The 13,347-nt window shown below is 40.2% G+C and overlaps 1 protein-coding gene across 1 annotated transcript in view; it reads right to left on the bottom strand.

The window, feature by feature from the left end:
• Window positions 1-13,347, bottom strand: part of ENPEP (glutamyl aminopeptidase) — a 73,929-nt gene that overhangs the window by 49,383 nt on the left and 11,199 nt on the right. Inside the window, exons 2-3 of the mRNA XM_046655661.1 lie at window positions 11,943-12,084; window positions 9,579-9,710 (exon numbers count right to left, since the gene is read on the bottom strand). Coding sequence (XP_046511617.1) covers window positions 9,579-9,710; window positions 11,943-12,084 — 274 coding nt within the window. The remainder of the gene's footprint in view (window positions 1-9,578; window positions 9,711-11,942; window positions 12,085-13,347) is intronic.

Here is a 13,347-nt window from a genome sequence, read left to right as displayed (position 1 = left end):
TTACCCTTCTGATATTTTAACTGTTCTGCTCCCAGAGTCTAAAATAAAATGATTCAAATTTTCCTGAGAGGGAGGCATCTTGATAAGCTACATCAATTCTTTAAGTCTCTAGGAAATTATTTTGTGCCCCTGTGACACAATTTATAAATCAAGCCAAGTAGAGACTTCCCCTTCCCCAATTCTAAGCATACACGACGAGAAGGACCAACATAATGTCGACGGAGAAGAACAATGCTGGACTGACACTGCCTGACTTCCTGACTCACTACAAAGCTACGGTAATCAAGACAGTGTGGTATTAGCAAAAGAACAAGCAAATAGATCAACACAGCACAATAGAGGGCCCAGAAATAGACCCACATAAATATAGCCAACTGATCTTTGACAAAAGAGCAAAGACAATACAATGGAGCAAAGATAGTCTCTTCAACAAATGGTGCTAGAACTGGACATCCATATGCAAAAATATGAATCGAGACACAGACCTTACATCCTTCACAAAAAATTAACTCAAAATGGATCACAGGCCTAAATGTAAAACTCGAAACTGTAAAACTCCTAGAAGATAACACAGAAGAAAACCTAGGTGACCTTGGATAGGAGGGTGACTTCTTAGATAAAACACCAAAGGCATAATCCGTGAAAGAAACAGTTGATAAGCTGGACTTCATTAAAAACTTCTGCTTTGTGAAAGGCAATGTCAAGAGCATGAGAAGACAAGCCACAGACTGGGAGAAAATATTTGCAAAAGACACATCTGATAAAGGACTGTTACGTAAAATATACAAAGAAATCTTAAAACTCCACAAGAAGAAAACAAACAACCAAATTAAAAAATGGGCCAAAGACCTTAACAGACAGCTCACCAAAGAAGATGTACAGATGGCAAATAAGTATATGAGAAAATGCTCCACATCATATGTCATCAAGGAGATGCAAATTAAAACAACGAGATACCACTACACACCTTCTAGAATGCCAAAATTCAAAACACTGACGACACCAAATACTGGCGAGGATGTGGAGTGATGGGAGCTCTCACACTGCTGGTGGAAATGAAAAACGGTACAGCCACCATGGAAGACAGTTTGGCAGTTTCTTACAAAAGAAACATATTCTTACCATACCATCCACAATCATGCTCTGTGGTATTTACCCAAAGGAGTTTAAAACATGTCCATACAAATACCTGCACAGAGATGTTTATAGCAGCTTACTCATAATTGCCAAAACTTGGAAGCAAACCAAGATATCCTCCAGTAGATGAAGGAATAAATAAATGATGATACATCCAGACCTTGGAGTCTTATTCAGTGCTAAAAAGGAATGAGCTATCAAGCCATGAAAAGACATGGAAGAACCGAAAATGCATGTCACTAAGTGAAAGAAGCCAATCTGAAAAGGCTACATACTGTGTGATTCCAACAACTGTATGACATTCTGGAAGAGGAAAAACTATGGAGACAGTAAAAATTTCAGTGGTTGCCAAGAATGGGGTTGGGGAGGGAAGAGATGAAAAGGCAGAACTTAGAGGATTTTTTTAGGGCAGTGAAAATACTCTGTATATTATGACGATGGTAAATATCATTGTACATTTCTCCAAACCCATAAAATATACAACACCAATTGTGAACCCGGAGGTGACTATGGACATGGGGTATTGTGATATGTCAATGTAGGTTCATCCTTGGTAAAAAACATACTATTTGGGAGATAATGAGCGAGGCTATGTGTGGGGGAGACGAGAGGGTATATGAGAAATCTTTGTACCTTCCCCTCAACCTAGTTGTAAACCTAAAACTGTTCTGAAAAAGGAGTCTTTAAAAAAAAAAGGTTGTGAGGAATTCAAATGAAGTATACTTGCCCAATATAAGACCTGATTCAAAACCCTCAAGTAAAGCAAAAGATAGTCATCTGGTAAGTTCAAGCTCATCTACCTAACCGGAACCAGTGACTCATCATTAAAATAAAAGGAAAAAAGGAAGAGAAATTATGCCTACTTTCCTCCTTTATTATTCCAAAGGCATTGCTAGTTTTGGTATTCATTTAAGCACCCACCCTGGGCCATCTTTTCTTAGAAGTGAGGAACAATAGAAAGTTCCAATAATTTAAAGGATGGGTTCTGAAAGACCATCCCTTGAAGGACCAGTGCTCGCTCGCTGTTCTCAAAGCCACTGCTAATTGACGTTCTTGCTTCATTTGCATAAGTGAAATTGTGTTCATCTTCATCTCCAAAGGCAACACAACTCACTCAATTATCATCCCCACCTTCTTTGAGGTTTTTGGTTTTTATTTTTGTTACTTGCCAGAAGTGGTGAGACATTTCCCCACTGCCCTCCTGTCCTCTTTGTGAACAACAAGATGCATTTTCCAAGAAGTTAAGTGAAACTAAGGATCCAGTTGGTGGTCACTGAACAGAGCAAAGGAAACTGTCCCATCTGAAGTAAAAAACATCACGTTTGCGCAGGACTGCCATGTTGTAAACTGAGATTCTCACAATTTTTCGTCTGCAAACTAATTAGTGTGTCAAACCTCCCTCAGAATTTCGACCACATCTATTCTCTGCCACTAAAACCCTCAAGAAGGGCAGTTCCTCTCGACCTGCTCCACTGCTGTCTACACACTCTACTTTTGTGCTGCACATAATGTCTGCAAAGAGTGCTGTGCGAAGAGGGCTGAGAAAGAGGAAGAAGAGATAGTGTGGCAGCCGGACGTGGAGCAATGTGGGGGAGAAAGGCTTTGTGTGCCTGTTCTGCCAGTGTCTTCTCATTTCCCACGCCAGCAGGCTGACTCCCTTTAAGCAGAATGCTTCTGAGGCAACATAATCTGGTTTTTCTTATTCTCTGTATTTCTGGTGTTGTCAACAACAGGAATGCAGTGCCCTTAACTAGGATTGATGTTGGTGTAAATTCAATCAAAATAAAAGTAATCCCTTCCTCTTTTGTTTCTGAGAAACTCAACCCCACAGAAGTATGTTCTGTCTTTACTGTCTGGCCAGTCTGCACGTTACCTGTGATGTATGACTCTTATTTTGAAGGGTCATAGATCATATTTTATGACCATTACTTTGATCAAGTGAGCTAAGCAATCACAGACTACGTAGATACAGCCATTAATCTTGCAACGTAATTAGCCAAAGCATATCTGCGGGTGTGCCCTATCTGCCATACATCACAAATATACTTTTACTCTAAAGACTCTTCCAACATACCAACGTTGTCTGTTATTTGAGGCTTTCAGATAGTTTATGCTGCATCCATTTAACAGCAGAACACCTGTGATGTCTGGATTTGGTGATTTAAAATAGCATCCCCCCTCCGCCGGCACCTTCCCTGGCCCTCTGCCCGGCCCTTCCTGCTCTCTGACCGCACCTTCAGCTTGGGCTCCATCTGCATCCCTCTCTCCTTTCTGTGGGCTCTGGTAGAGGTGCTAACACGCCTCCATTATCTGCCGAGCCTTGGCACTTCTGTCCACGACAAAGTTCAGTAAATTACCCCTGAACTGTTATCACTTTTTAACCATAACTGGCTTTCTAGTTTACATGCCTGCTTTACTGAGATGATTTTTTTTTTAAGCATTTGACTAGCCATTGTAGGGAGGAAGACTTTTCCTCTACCTAAATGTGGGTTCGTCTGGCCGGAGAACAAATTAAATTCACATGAGGCAGAATTGCAAGAGAAAATTAAACAAAGATTTATGAGGAACCATGGCCCGGGGCCTTTCTTCCCAAAGGAAGAAAGGGCACCGAAGAAGTGGGGTGCACAGAGTGGTTATATATGCCCAAACAGGATATTTCACATATGATTGAAATGTCCCTGCTACAATAGTCACAAGATTGCCCTGTCGGCACAGCGCTTGATGGACACAGCAGGTAGTGGTCTGCTATCTCAGAGGGCGTAGCAGGAGGCAAGTCTATTGTCTGGAGCTGGGTGGTCACAGGTGAGCAATCAGTTCCTAGCCTAAGGAAAGATGCTTAATCCTTAAAGAAATGCCACCGTTGGGAGGGGGAGGGAAGTCAGTTTCAGGAGGTCACCAGACAAGCACAATAAAATGCAGATTTAAGTCCTTGCCTTTGGCATTGATGAAGAGTTTCTAGAGAGAAGGTCATCCCCTTTCTTCTGCCTGGTACAGAGAGGGAGGCACCTTTACAGATGGAGATTTCCTTTACAATGTAAATGTCTCCTAACAAAGGGCAAGCAAGTTCCACCCCTCAGAGCCTCCTTCCTTGTCCCAGTTTATCAGAAGCAATCAGCCTCAAATAATCCTGAAAAGAGACATATCTTGGGGTGGCCTGTTTCAGGTCCCCACACCATATTGAAATGGCATGGAGTCGGGAGGGAGACAAGCATGCATGTTCTTCCTCTTTCTCTTTCTTTTCTTCTACAAAAGTCATATACGCCTTTATTATTCAAGACTCTATTAAGGGTTAAATATAAAATTTATATGAAAGCTGTATAACTTAACTTTATAAGTAAATATAAATATGAAGTTTGTAAGGTACCTCACCTCCATGGTATTTTTCCCCCAAACCCAAACCCCAGTCTGATCAAGAGAAAACATCAGACAAACCCAAACTGAGGGACATTCTACAAAATATCTGACCAGTACTCTTCAAAAGTGTCAAGATCATTAAAAACATGGAAAGAAAGAAAATGTCACAGGTTGGACGAGATTAAGGAGACACTGTAACTAAATGCAATGTTACCACATTGGATCTTGGAACAGAAAAAGCACATTAGTGGGAAAACTGTGAAATCCAAATAAAGGCTGTAGTCTAGTTAATAGTTTTGTACAAACATTAATTTCTTAGTTTTGACGAATGTAAGATAAATGGTTATTTAAGATGTTAACAGTGGGGGAAGCTGGGTGAACGTTACATGCGGACGCTCTGTTGAATCTTTGCAACTCTTCTCTAAATCTAAAATTATTTCGAAACAAGAAGTTTAAAAATATTTCTGAGTATTAAAACAATGGAAATTTTTTAAAATAAGACTATTTCCACGTAGGGGAATGCATAAATTAAAATCCATGGTGTAAAACCTAAAACTGCTCTAAAAAAATTAAGTATCAAAAAAAAACCCCATGCCATACGTATTTCCTGCCCTCAACCAATCTTCCCAGTGGACTAATGGAAACAAGTAAGAAGACGAGGCAAGTAGGGAGGGTTCATTCACAGGTACAATTCTAGGTGCAACTATTCAGGAAGCATCTTTTAAGACTTTTTTGGAAGAAGGCACAATGAAACTTCTTTTACTGAGTTTTTAGAATTAATATGGTTACGGTATAATTAAATGGAGTAACTAAGTAAATGGATAACACTTTCCACCAGCATTCTCTTAGTGAGCAGTTCTTCCCAACTTCCTCCTCTAATCACGAAAGCCAAGACCTAACTAATCTCCAGTAAGCTAACTGCTCCTTTTTGCACATCCTTCTTTATAAAAGACAGGTCAAACGCTCCAAAGAAATTCAAGGCCTCATTAGCACTCACTCTCAGGAACAGGATCACTCTTGCCATTTAGCTTGTCCTGAATGTGGTGCCTAGAAGAATATTGAAAACTGGAAATTCTGCCAAAGTTACTGAGGACATAGGTCAAATGTACCTCAGATGGTGTCGCAAACCTAATAACTCAAAACGGTTTTATATATGGTAAAATGGGGGAATTTTCCTTTTCCTACTTGCTTTTTCTCTTCCAAATTTTCTATAATGTATATGCATTAACCTATAATTTTCAAAACTTAAAAATATGTTTATAATCCACATTGTTCTGGATTTGAAAATGGACTGCAGGATATTCCAATGCAGGGACTTTGAGCTGAATTATCAGGTTAATAACATGCTTATTGGGGATATTGTTTCCCATGATATGACTCTTGAAAGAGCAATAAAAGTACATTTTATTGATAGCTTGAAAGTTAATTCACATGACTAGAAAGTCATATAATCTCTCTACACTTCATACAGTTCAGGGACTTTTTTTTTTTTTTTTTTAGGATAGATTTCAGTGATTTCATTTACTTTAAAACCTTTAACCAATCAACTAAACCTGAAAAGATCTCAAGAGTAGATTTCCTGCCAACAGAGTTGTAAAAAATCCTTCCATCAATGGATGGCCTCAATTGTTCCTAAATTACTCCAGGTAACTCTCCAAGTTACTCTGTCTTTTTCAGGACTGAATCAAATTGCAATGCAACTTATATTCAAAAGAGGAAATATGCAGAATTAAAAGTCTTCTGAGCTACCTTCCAAACTCAGTTACTTTTTTTCTTAAGAATTTTTTAAGATTGGGCCCTCCAGTCTAATTTTTTCTCATGAGCAATAAGGACTTTTTAACATAATGAACAGTTCAACTACTAACAGCTGCTATGTTCTCGCCACGTATACAATTAAGAAGCACACAGGCCTTGATTCTGTGTTTATTGATATGAAGAAACTCTTGCCAGAAGGGTGAACATACCCAAGAAAGTTTAATCAGGTTATTATAGGTTCTTGGATTGTGCAGTATAATCTGATTATGAATAACAGATGATTAATGTACCAGAATAATACTATTAGAAGCAGAACGTATAGGAATGGTTTTTTGATTCATGAATTTCTACGAAAAATGATGTATTACACAACAGCTACCTAGCTCCATTTTTTTTTTAACTGAAAAAATAATACAGGGACTTTGGATCAAGACGGTGCAGTAAATTGATGGTTTGATGTACCCCACTTCTCCTAAAATACAGAAATGACGATGCAACATAAAAATGCAAAACCCACAAGACGTATGAGGACTTTAAACTATATAAGCATCTCCATGGAGCTGATAAAAAACACAAAGCAGTGGGCAGGAGGTGGAGCTACAGGCTTACTGGGCTCTGGTTTTGGAAGAATTAGGAACAGGTTCCTGAGGGTCAGAGCCGGGTCGGGCTTTGGAAACTATGCTTTAAAATTCCAACTACAACTTCTGATTGTTTTCTCATAGCTTTCTGTTTTTATTTTATGGTGATCACGTCTTCTTTATTCTCCGAGTGCAATAAAGGTTATGTGTAGGTGTGTGAATGTTTAATTTTTTATGGATTTTTATTTGCAATTATCTTTTGTTTCCTGACTTTTCACTGTTCCCCCCACTGTGTTTTTCCGGTTATTCGTCTTGGATGTTCTCTTTTATGTTGCTTGTTTTCCTCATATGCCTATTTGCCTTAGGTTGTCTGCTCAACTCTAAGAATGTAGGATGTGAGGCTGGTGTGGGTTTCCTCTGATGTTACATTTCAGTAGATTTAAATAGGGTGGTGTTCCTATAATTCTCTCTGGAGTGTGAAATCTTACTGGGGGCATTTTGCTTGAATGTCAACAGTTAGATTTCAATTTAGAGCGAGTGGGTAGGGAGCCAGGCAGGAAGCTCCCAAATGCCAAAGAGGTGGAACTTACGGTGAATTGACATTCACATTGGATGCCTTAAAGTTCTCGCGTAAGGTTCAGTTCAACCTTTGCAGGAAACAGCCCACTGGTTCTGCAGGAGGGACAGCTCTGGTTACTGTTCTTCTGTAGACGGGGTGTGGGAGGGGCACTATTTAGTTCAGTCTCACTTTCATTGAATTCTTCTGACCTGAGTCTCTGGGAAGTGTCCAAAGAGAGTCTGGCTTTCTGTTCCTCTCTCATCAAACAGATGATCAGAAAGTAATACATTATGACAATAGTATCTTTATTTCCCACCCAAATGATGAAAACTCTGCTGATTTAAGACAAAATGTTTTATACTCAGTTTGGGTAGAAGAACCATTTAAGAAACATTGATCACTTAAAGGACATTTGGGGATCTTTTGCCAAACTGTATTTTCCATTATGTCATTCCAAATCCTTTGTATAAAATCCATCATTAGAGCCCAGCTAACTGGTACGGGCTCTCACGACTCACTCAGCCAGGATAGCTACCTTACAACTCAGTGTCCTTGCTCAGAGGACCGGGTGATGGAGCCATACTGGAAATTCACTCACTGTCACTATAGGAAATAACTCCAAGTACACTGTCCTCTGCTGATGGTTGGTTACACTGTCTTTATTGATGAAATTACATCATCACTAGCGAATTGTTAGGTTTTCAGCTTTGTTTTGGTGCTTCTACTCAAAATAGAAAAAGTTGTTGAGAACATAATCATTAATTTAAAAAATCGGTGCAGAAAACACCTGCACATGATGAAATATATCCATGCAACTGAAGTGTGGGTGATGAGGAAATCACCTTCAGACAAGATTCCATGTTTGCCATGAGACTGGAAGAGAAAACAAGCTGGGCTAAAGCTCTCACGTCTATATGAAGCAAGAGGAATGCCTCTGACAACACTCTGCACAATAGAGAAAAAACAACTTTCTCTTTTCAGTGGCATTTCTTTGTCACACCTCATATTACCTGGCAGCCACTAGTAGTGCCCTTTGCCACAACTGAAGGTCACATCAAAGCAACATATGTGGCAAGGGAAAGACAAAAGCTGGATGAGTCCTCATGACACGTAGCCCCTTTGCAAAGGTCTTTGGACAGCCCTCCATCTGCTATAGTTTGGGTACGGTATAGACAGTGTGTTGGAAACCGAGGATTGGGCAATCCCAGTACCAACCTCACTATACCATCATTAAGGTAGGTTCTCCCCAGAGCTGGTTTCACAGGAAATAGAGGGATCTATCCCTTCTCTCCAGTGATTGGTGAAGACGTAAAGATATTTTCAGAGTATCACATTTCAGAAGGCTTAGCATGGTAAGTATTTGGAAAGAATTTGGAATTTCAATCTCTACCACTTGCCAGCTGGGTGATCTTGAGCAAATTACTTAAACTCATGAAGTTTCAACTCTCTCATCTGTAAAGTGGGAGTGATGGTTTCTTCCTGATAAAATTATATTGCAAAGATTATGAGGTTTTATATATATAATACGTAGCACAGAGGTGGACTAACTAATAGTTTAAGCACGTGTTTGAGGCATAAGCAAAATAGGGGCCTCCAAAATGAGAAAAAAAATAATTAAAGTATTTGGTTTTTCAACAGAAAATTATCGAGTTAGTCATCTTGATTAAAAAAAATAAGCTTATTTATATTCCCTTACACTTTAAAAAAATGCTTTCGGACACTTTGCTATTGTCCTATTTTGAATTACATGTAAGAATGGCACCACAAACTTCCCAGTGCTCAGTTACTGAAAGCATACTTATCTAGCTCTGGTTTCCTCCTCCCCCTGGTCTCTACCTGGGACCCCACACAAACACATACACTCAACCTTATTTTACTAAATTGAGCATGCTCACATATTTTAATATATTTGTGCTGATACACTTAGGAGTTAGCTTTTGATGTATAGTGAATTTTCCCCTTAAAATAATTCAAGACTATGCATTGCTATGTCTGTCACGGGTGTTGATTTTTCACCTGTGTCCCTTCCGATTACTATACTATTTTTCTATGTTGTTCAGTGCATCACCAAGCGCACAGACTCTGTTGACTAATGGGCTTTTCTAGTCTGTTGTGTGTGTGTGGGGGGGAAACGATTCAAAAAAAGTAGAAAAGTAAGCACAACTGGTAAATTTTAAAAACATAGTGGGACTCACAGGTATTCCCCGATTCGACGTTCTCTGTACGGATGCAAACTGGTGCACAGCAAAGCACACCAGGTATGTGCTCATGGGGACAGACTTCTGGAAAGTTGTTCGAGTCCATTCATTATCCAGCGACTCTTGTTTCTATGGAAAACAAAAGACAACCTTTTATTTTTCAAAAGAACGATCACGTACAAGACAAACAAATGGTTGCTCCAAACCTAGCTTTCTAGTCAGAAGTCCTTTGTCAAAGCATAGGGGTAAATTTCTTTTTGTCTCTAAATGGCGATGTTGAAAAGACTAAAGGAAAATTCATTTTATTTTTCGTACTATGAAAGAGAGACTGAACTACATACTACATGAGGTTTCTCAGGGAGAAATATGATTCTGACTGTGATATAAACAGGACAGGAGTTTACTTATCTTTCTACATTAAACACAAGATCCTGACCATAATATGTGAGGGGGTACTGTGCCCTCTTAATGAAGGGTAGGCTAGTGCTCAGTGCCTCGCACAAAAGAAGAACTAAGCAGGTATTTGCTGATTCGACTATGTGCAGGAGGGCAATAGCTCTCCCAGGCACAGCAGGAGGCTGGGTTCTCTTCCATCTCTGGTTGTCTACATGGAAGGCCCAAGATTTGGTTACTAAAGTCACTGTCTTGGTTACTATGGAGAGAGAGAAGGATTTCATTAGTTGATGCAACTACTGACCCCGTCTATCTGGTTTGCTGTCATGCCAGTGTTGCCCTCCTCACTGCCAATCACCAGTCCTAATACTTCATCCATGAATACTTGCCCAACTCCTGTTACCTGGTGTTTAGACATGTCCACATGCCCTGCCACCACACAGTATGTCACAGCACAGTGGGAAGCTTTCAAAAGGGATCCAGTGGGAGGCTGGACTAGAAGGGACACATCGTTGACGAGGCAAGCAGGTGTGTGCATGTGCTTGTGTGGAAGTGTTGGAGCCCCATAAAAACCTACCAGTACTCATTTTGATCTCCTAATGACCCAGAATATTCTCCTTCTTCCAAGACTGTTACCTGGATCTAGTAGAAGGTAAAGAAGCATACTCTGCAAAATGAAAAGGTCAGCTGGGGAGGCCTCAAGCAGAAGTTAGTAGAGTTTGCATTCTTTCTCCTCCCACCTTCACCTTGCCCTTCCATGCCAGGACGTTCTGAGGGCATTTTACCCTGATCCAGTCTTCTGGATTGCTGCGTCATACCTTAAGTTTATCCTTTCCTCTTTCTTCTCCAGTCAAAACTCAATTGCTCAGGTGCCTGACACCAGAAGAAAACGTGGATAAACTAATTTACACCGAGGCATGGATGGCTGATGACAGTTTACTTTTTAACCCTGTTAAGCTTTTGTTCATTTTATTTTGTTCTTGCTTTTTCAACGAATATTTATAATTAAAAGGCATGATTTCAATGATGATCCTTCAGATAGTGAATCAGAAAGATGGGAGATATAATTTTGGCAGGGAGTCCTCCTGTACTGGGTAGGTGACAATTATGTCTAAGGATGAGCCAGACCCTTTAACATGTCAAATGGATAAGGTACATTAAGCCTCAAGTTTGACATAATGACACTTTAGCTAACTACATTACCCATTACAGGGATGAGGAGCTATAACAGAGGAAAGAGTCTTATGTTAATAATTATACAGACGGAACTTATTCTACTCTTTATTTTTTTTGCTTGAGGAAGATTTGCCTTGAGCTAATGCCTGTGCCAGTCTTCCTCTATTTTGTACGTAGGTTGCTGCCACAGCATGGCCACTGACAAGTGGTCTAGGTCCGTGCCCAGGAACCAAACCTGGGCCGCTGAAGTGGAGTGCACCAAACTTAACCACTAGGCCACAGGGCTGGCCCCTAGCCTATTTTTCTCAACATTTAATGAGCACTTCTCGTTCACCAGAAAATCTATGGGCATGGTGTTCCTGGAGCTGGCTTCTACACTCCACTATTGAAGTGATGATCTTTTGCAGTAGCTCTATCTTAAAAACTCGGTTTATATTCAGCTGAAAACTAAGATCAGTGACTAGGCCCTTGAATAGTTTTAACTCTGTAATTCCATTAGTTGGCCATTAATTTGTCCTGATGAGGGCATTCTTTCAGTCAAGCAGAGCCCAGCTGTTTCCTCTTGCTGAGAAAACCCAACAGGGCTTTTTGACTGGACTGTGATATCTTGGGGTAAAGACTTCTAGGACTCAAAGACAAGAGATTGCTAAAGTGTATTTTCAAGCCTCTAAATAAGCTATTAGAGCACATTCAATTTTAGAATTCAGTGGGTTCTCTCATAGCAAATCAGGTAGTTTACCTGATACTGTAACAGGCTATCTGCACGAACAAAAAAATTTTGAAAATACTCACCTCCACTGGCATATTTGAAAGTGCCTCATATTCTTTGGGATGGATGATAGATATTGTATAAGTTGCCTTTTTGTTGGGCTCATCGAAACAAGGGAAGGATTTCCTGGCGTCTGTTGGTTCATGATCAGCGGCTGCTATGCTCCTTAGAAACAAACACACAAACAAACAAAACATATGTCACCTCTTCTGACAGCCCTGATGTTTTTATTCTCATAGAAAAAAATCAGCCATGTAATTATAAGCATTGCATTTCTTAAATGAGTTTCCACCTAGAAAACTATCAAATCATTGTCAAAGTCTTTCTCAGAATTTTTAGGTTAATAAATAAACGAAAATCCGGAGACTGCTTCAAATATTCAGGTATTTTGGTGCCATGACTAAAAATGCGTGACCTGTAGAAGAGCAAAAATAAATCCAGTGATGAGCTAGCATTCTTTCCACCCCAAAGCCTTCGAGCAACAAGTGGATAGACACAAAGCCAAACTCGAGGGCTTGTTTCCAGCTGTCCTTGGGAGCGTGAGCAGCTGTGTTCTGTCCCAGAGTAGAGGAGCACATTCCAGAGTCCCCAGCTCCTGTCCCCAATGGCACATTCTTTCCTATTATGTTACACCAGGGACAAAACCCCCAGCTGCATTTCCATGCAAAGGCAGTGCTGTGCGTAATCTCCCAAGGGAAGCAAGCTTTGGCCAGGTTTAAAGTAGCACTCTTTTATGCCTCTAACTAGGAATGTGCTTGTGTAAGCTAACATGTTAATCTTTCATGTTTCCATCATGTCAAAGTGGAAATATTTTTTCTGAATAATTGTTCAAAAAACCAATGAATATATACTTTTTACCTATAGTCATTTCACAGTAAGATAATATTATTGTACATTTAGAAGATTAAGCAAAGGAAAAAGAAGAAAGGAAAGGAAGAGTAAAGAAGCGCCGATGGGGATTCATTAATAACTTGTGTGAGGACAGTACTTCATCCTTCACGGTTCCTGGGGACTGAGGAAAGCAGACCTTGAGGAACTCCAGGCCACATTATTAGATGGCTCACTCACCCCACAAATATTTACTGAGTGCCTTACTTCCACACACACACAGGTAGAAACACACACACACATTTGCCAGGCATTAGTCCAGGTGCTGAGGGAATAATGATGAGGAAATAAACGAATAAATACGGAAGGTGGTGAGAATTCTACAGAGAATAGAACAGGGGAAGTGATGGAGAATGCCGAAGGGAAAGCGGTGAGCAGGTGCGGGAGAGTAGCTGGCGATGCTCTGGAGTAGGGGGTGCTTTGCTGTGATCTGAATGAGGAGAAAAAGCCAGACAGAGTAAGCAAACAGTAAGGAAAATGTGTTCCAGCGGAGGGAACAGCAAGGACCTGACAGGTGTCCACTGTGGCTGAAGTACAGTG

This window comes from Equus quagga, chromosome 3 (genome assembly GCF_021613505.1).
Source record: "Equus quagga isolate Etosha38 chromosome 3, UCLA_HA_Equagga_1.0, whole genome shotgun sequence".
Lineage (NCBI taxonomy): Eukaryota > Metazoa > Chordata > Mammalia > Perissodactyla > Equidae > Equus > Equus quagga.
Note: the sequence above shows the minus strand (reverse complement) of the source record. Positions and strands in the feature narration are given on the sequence as shown.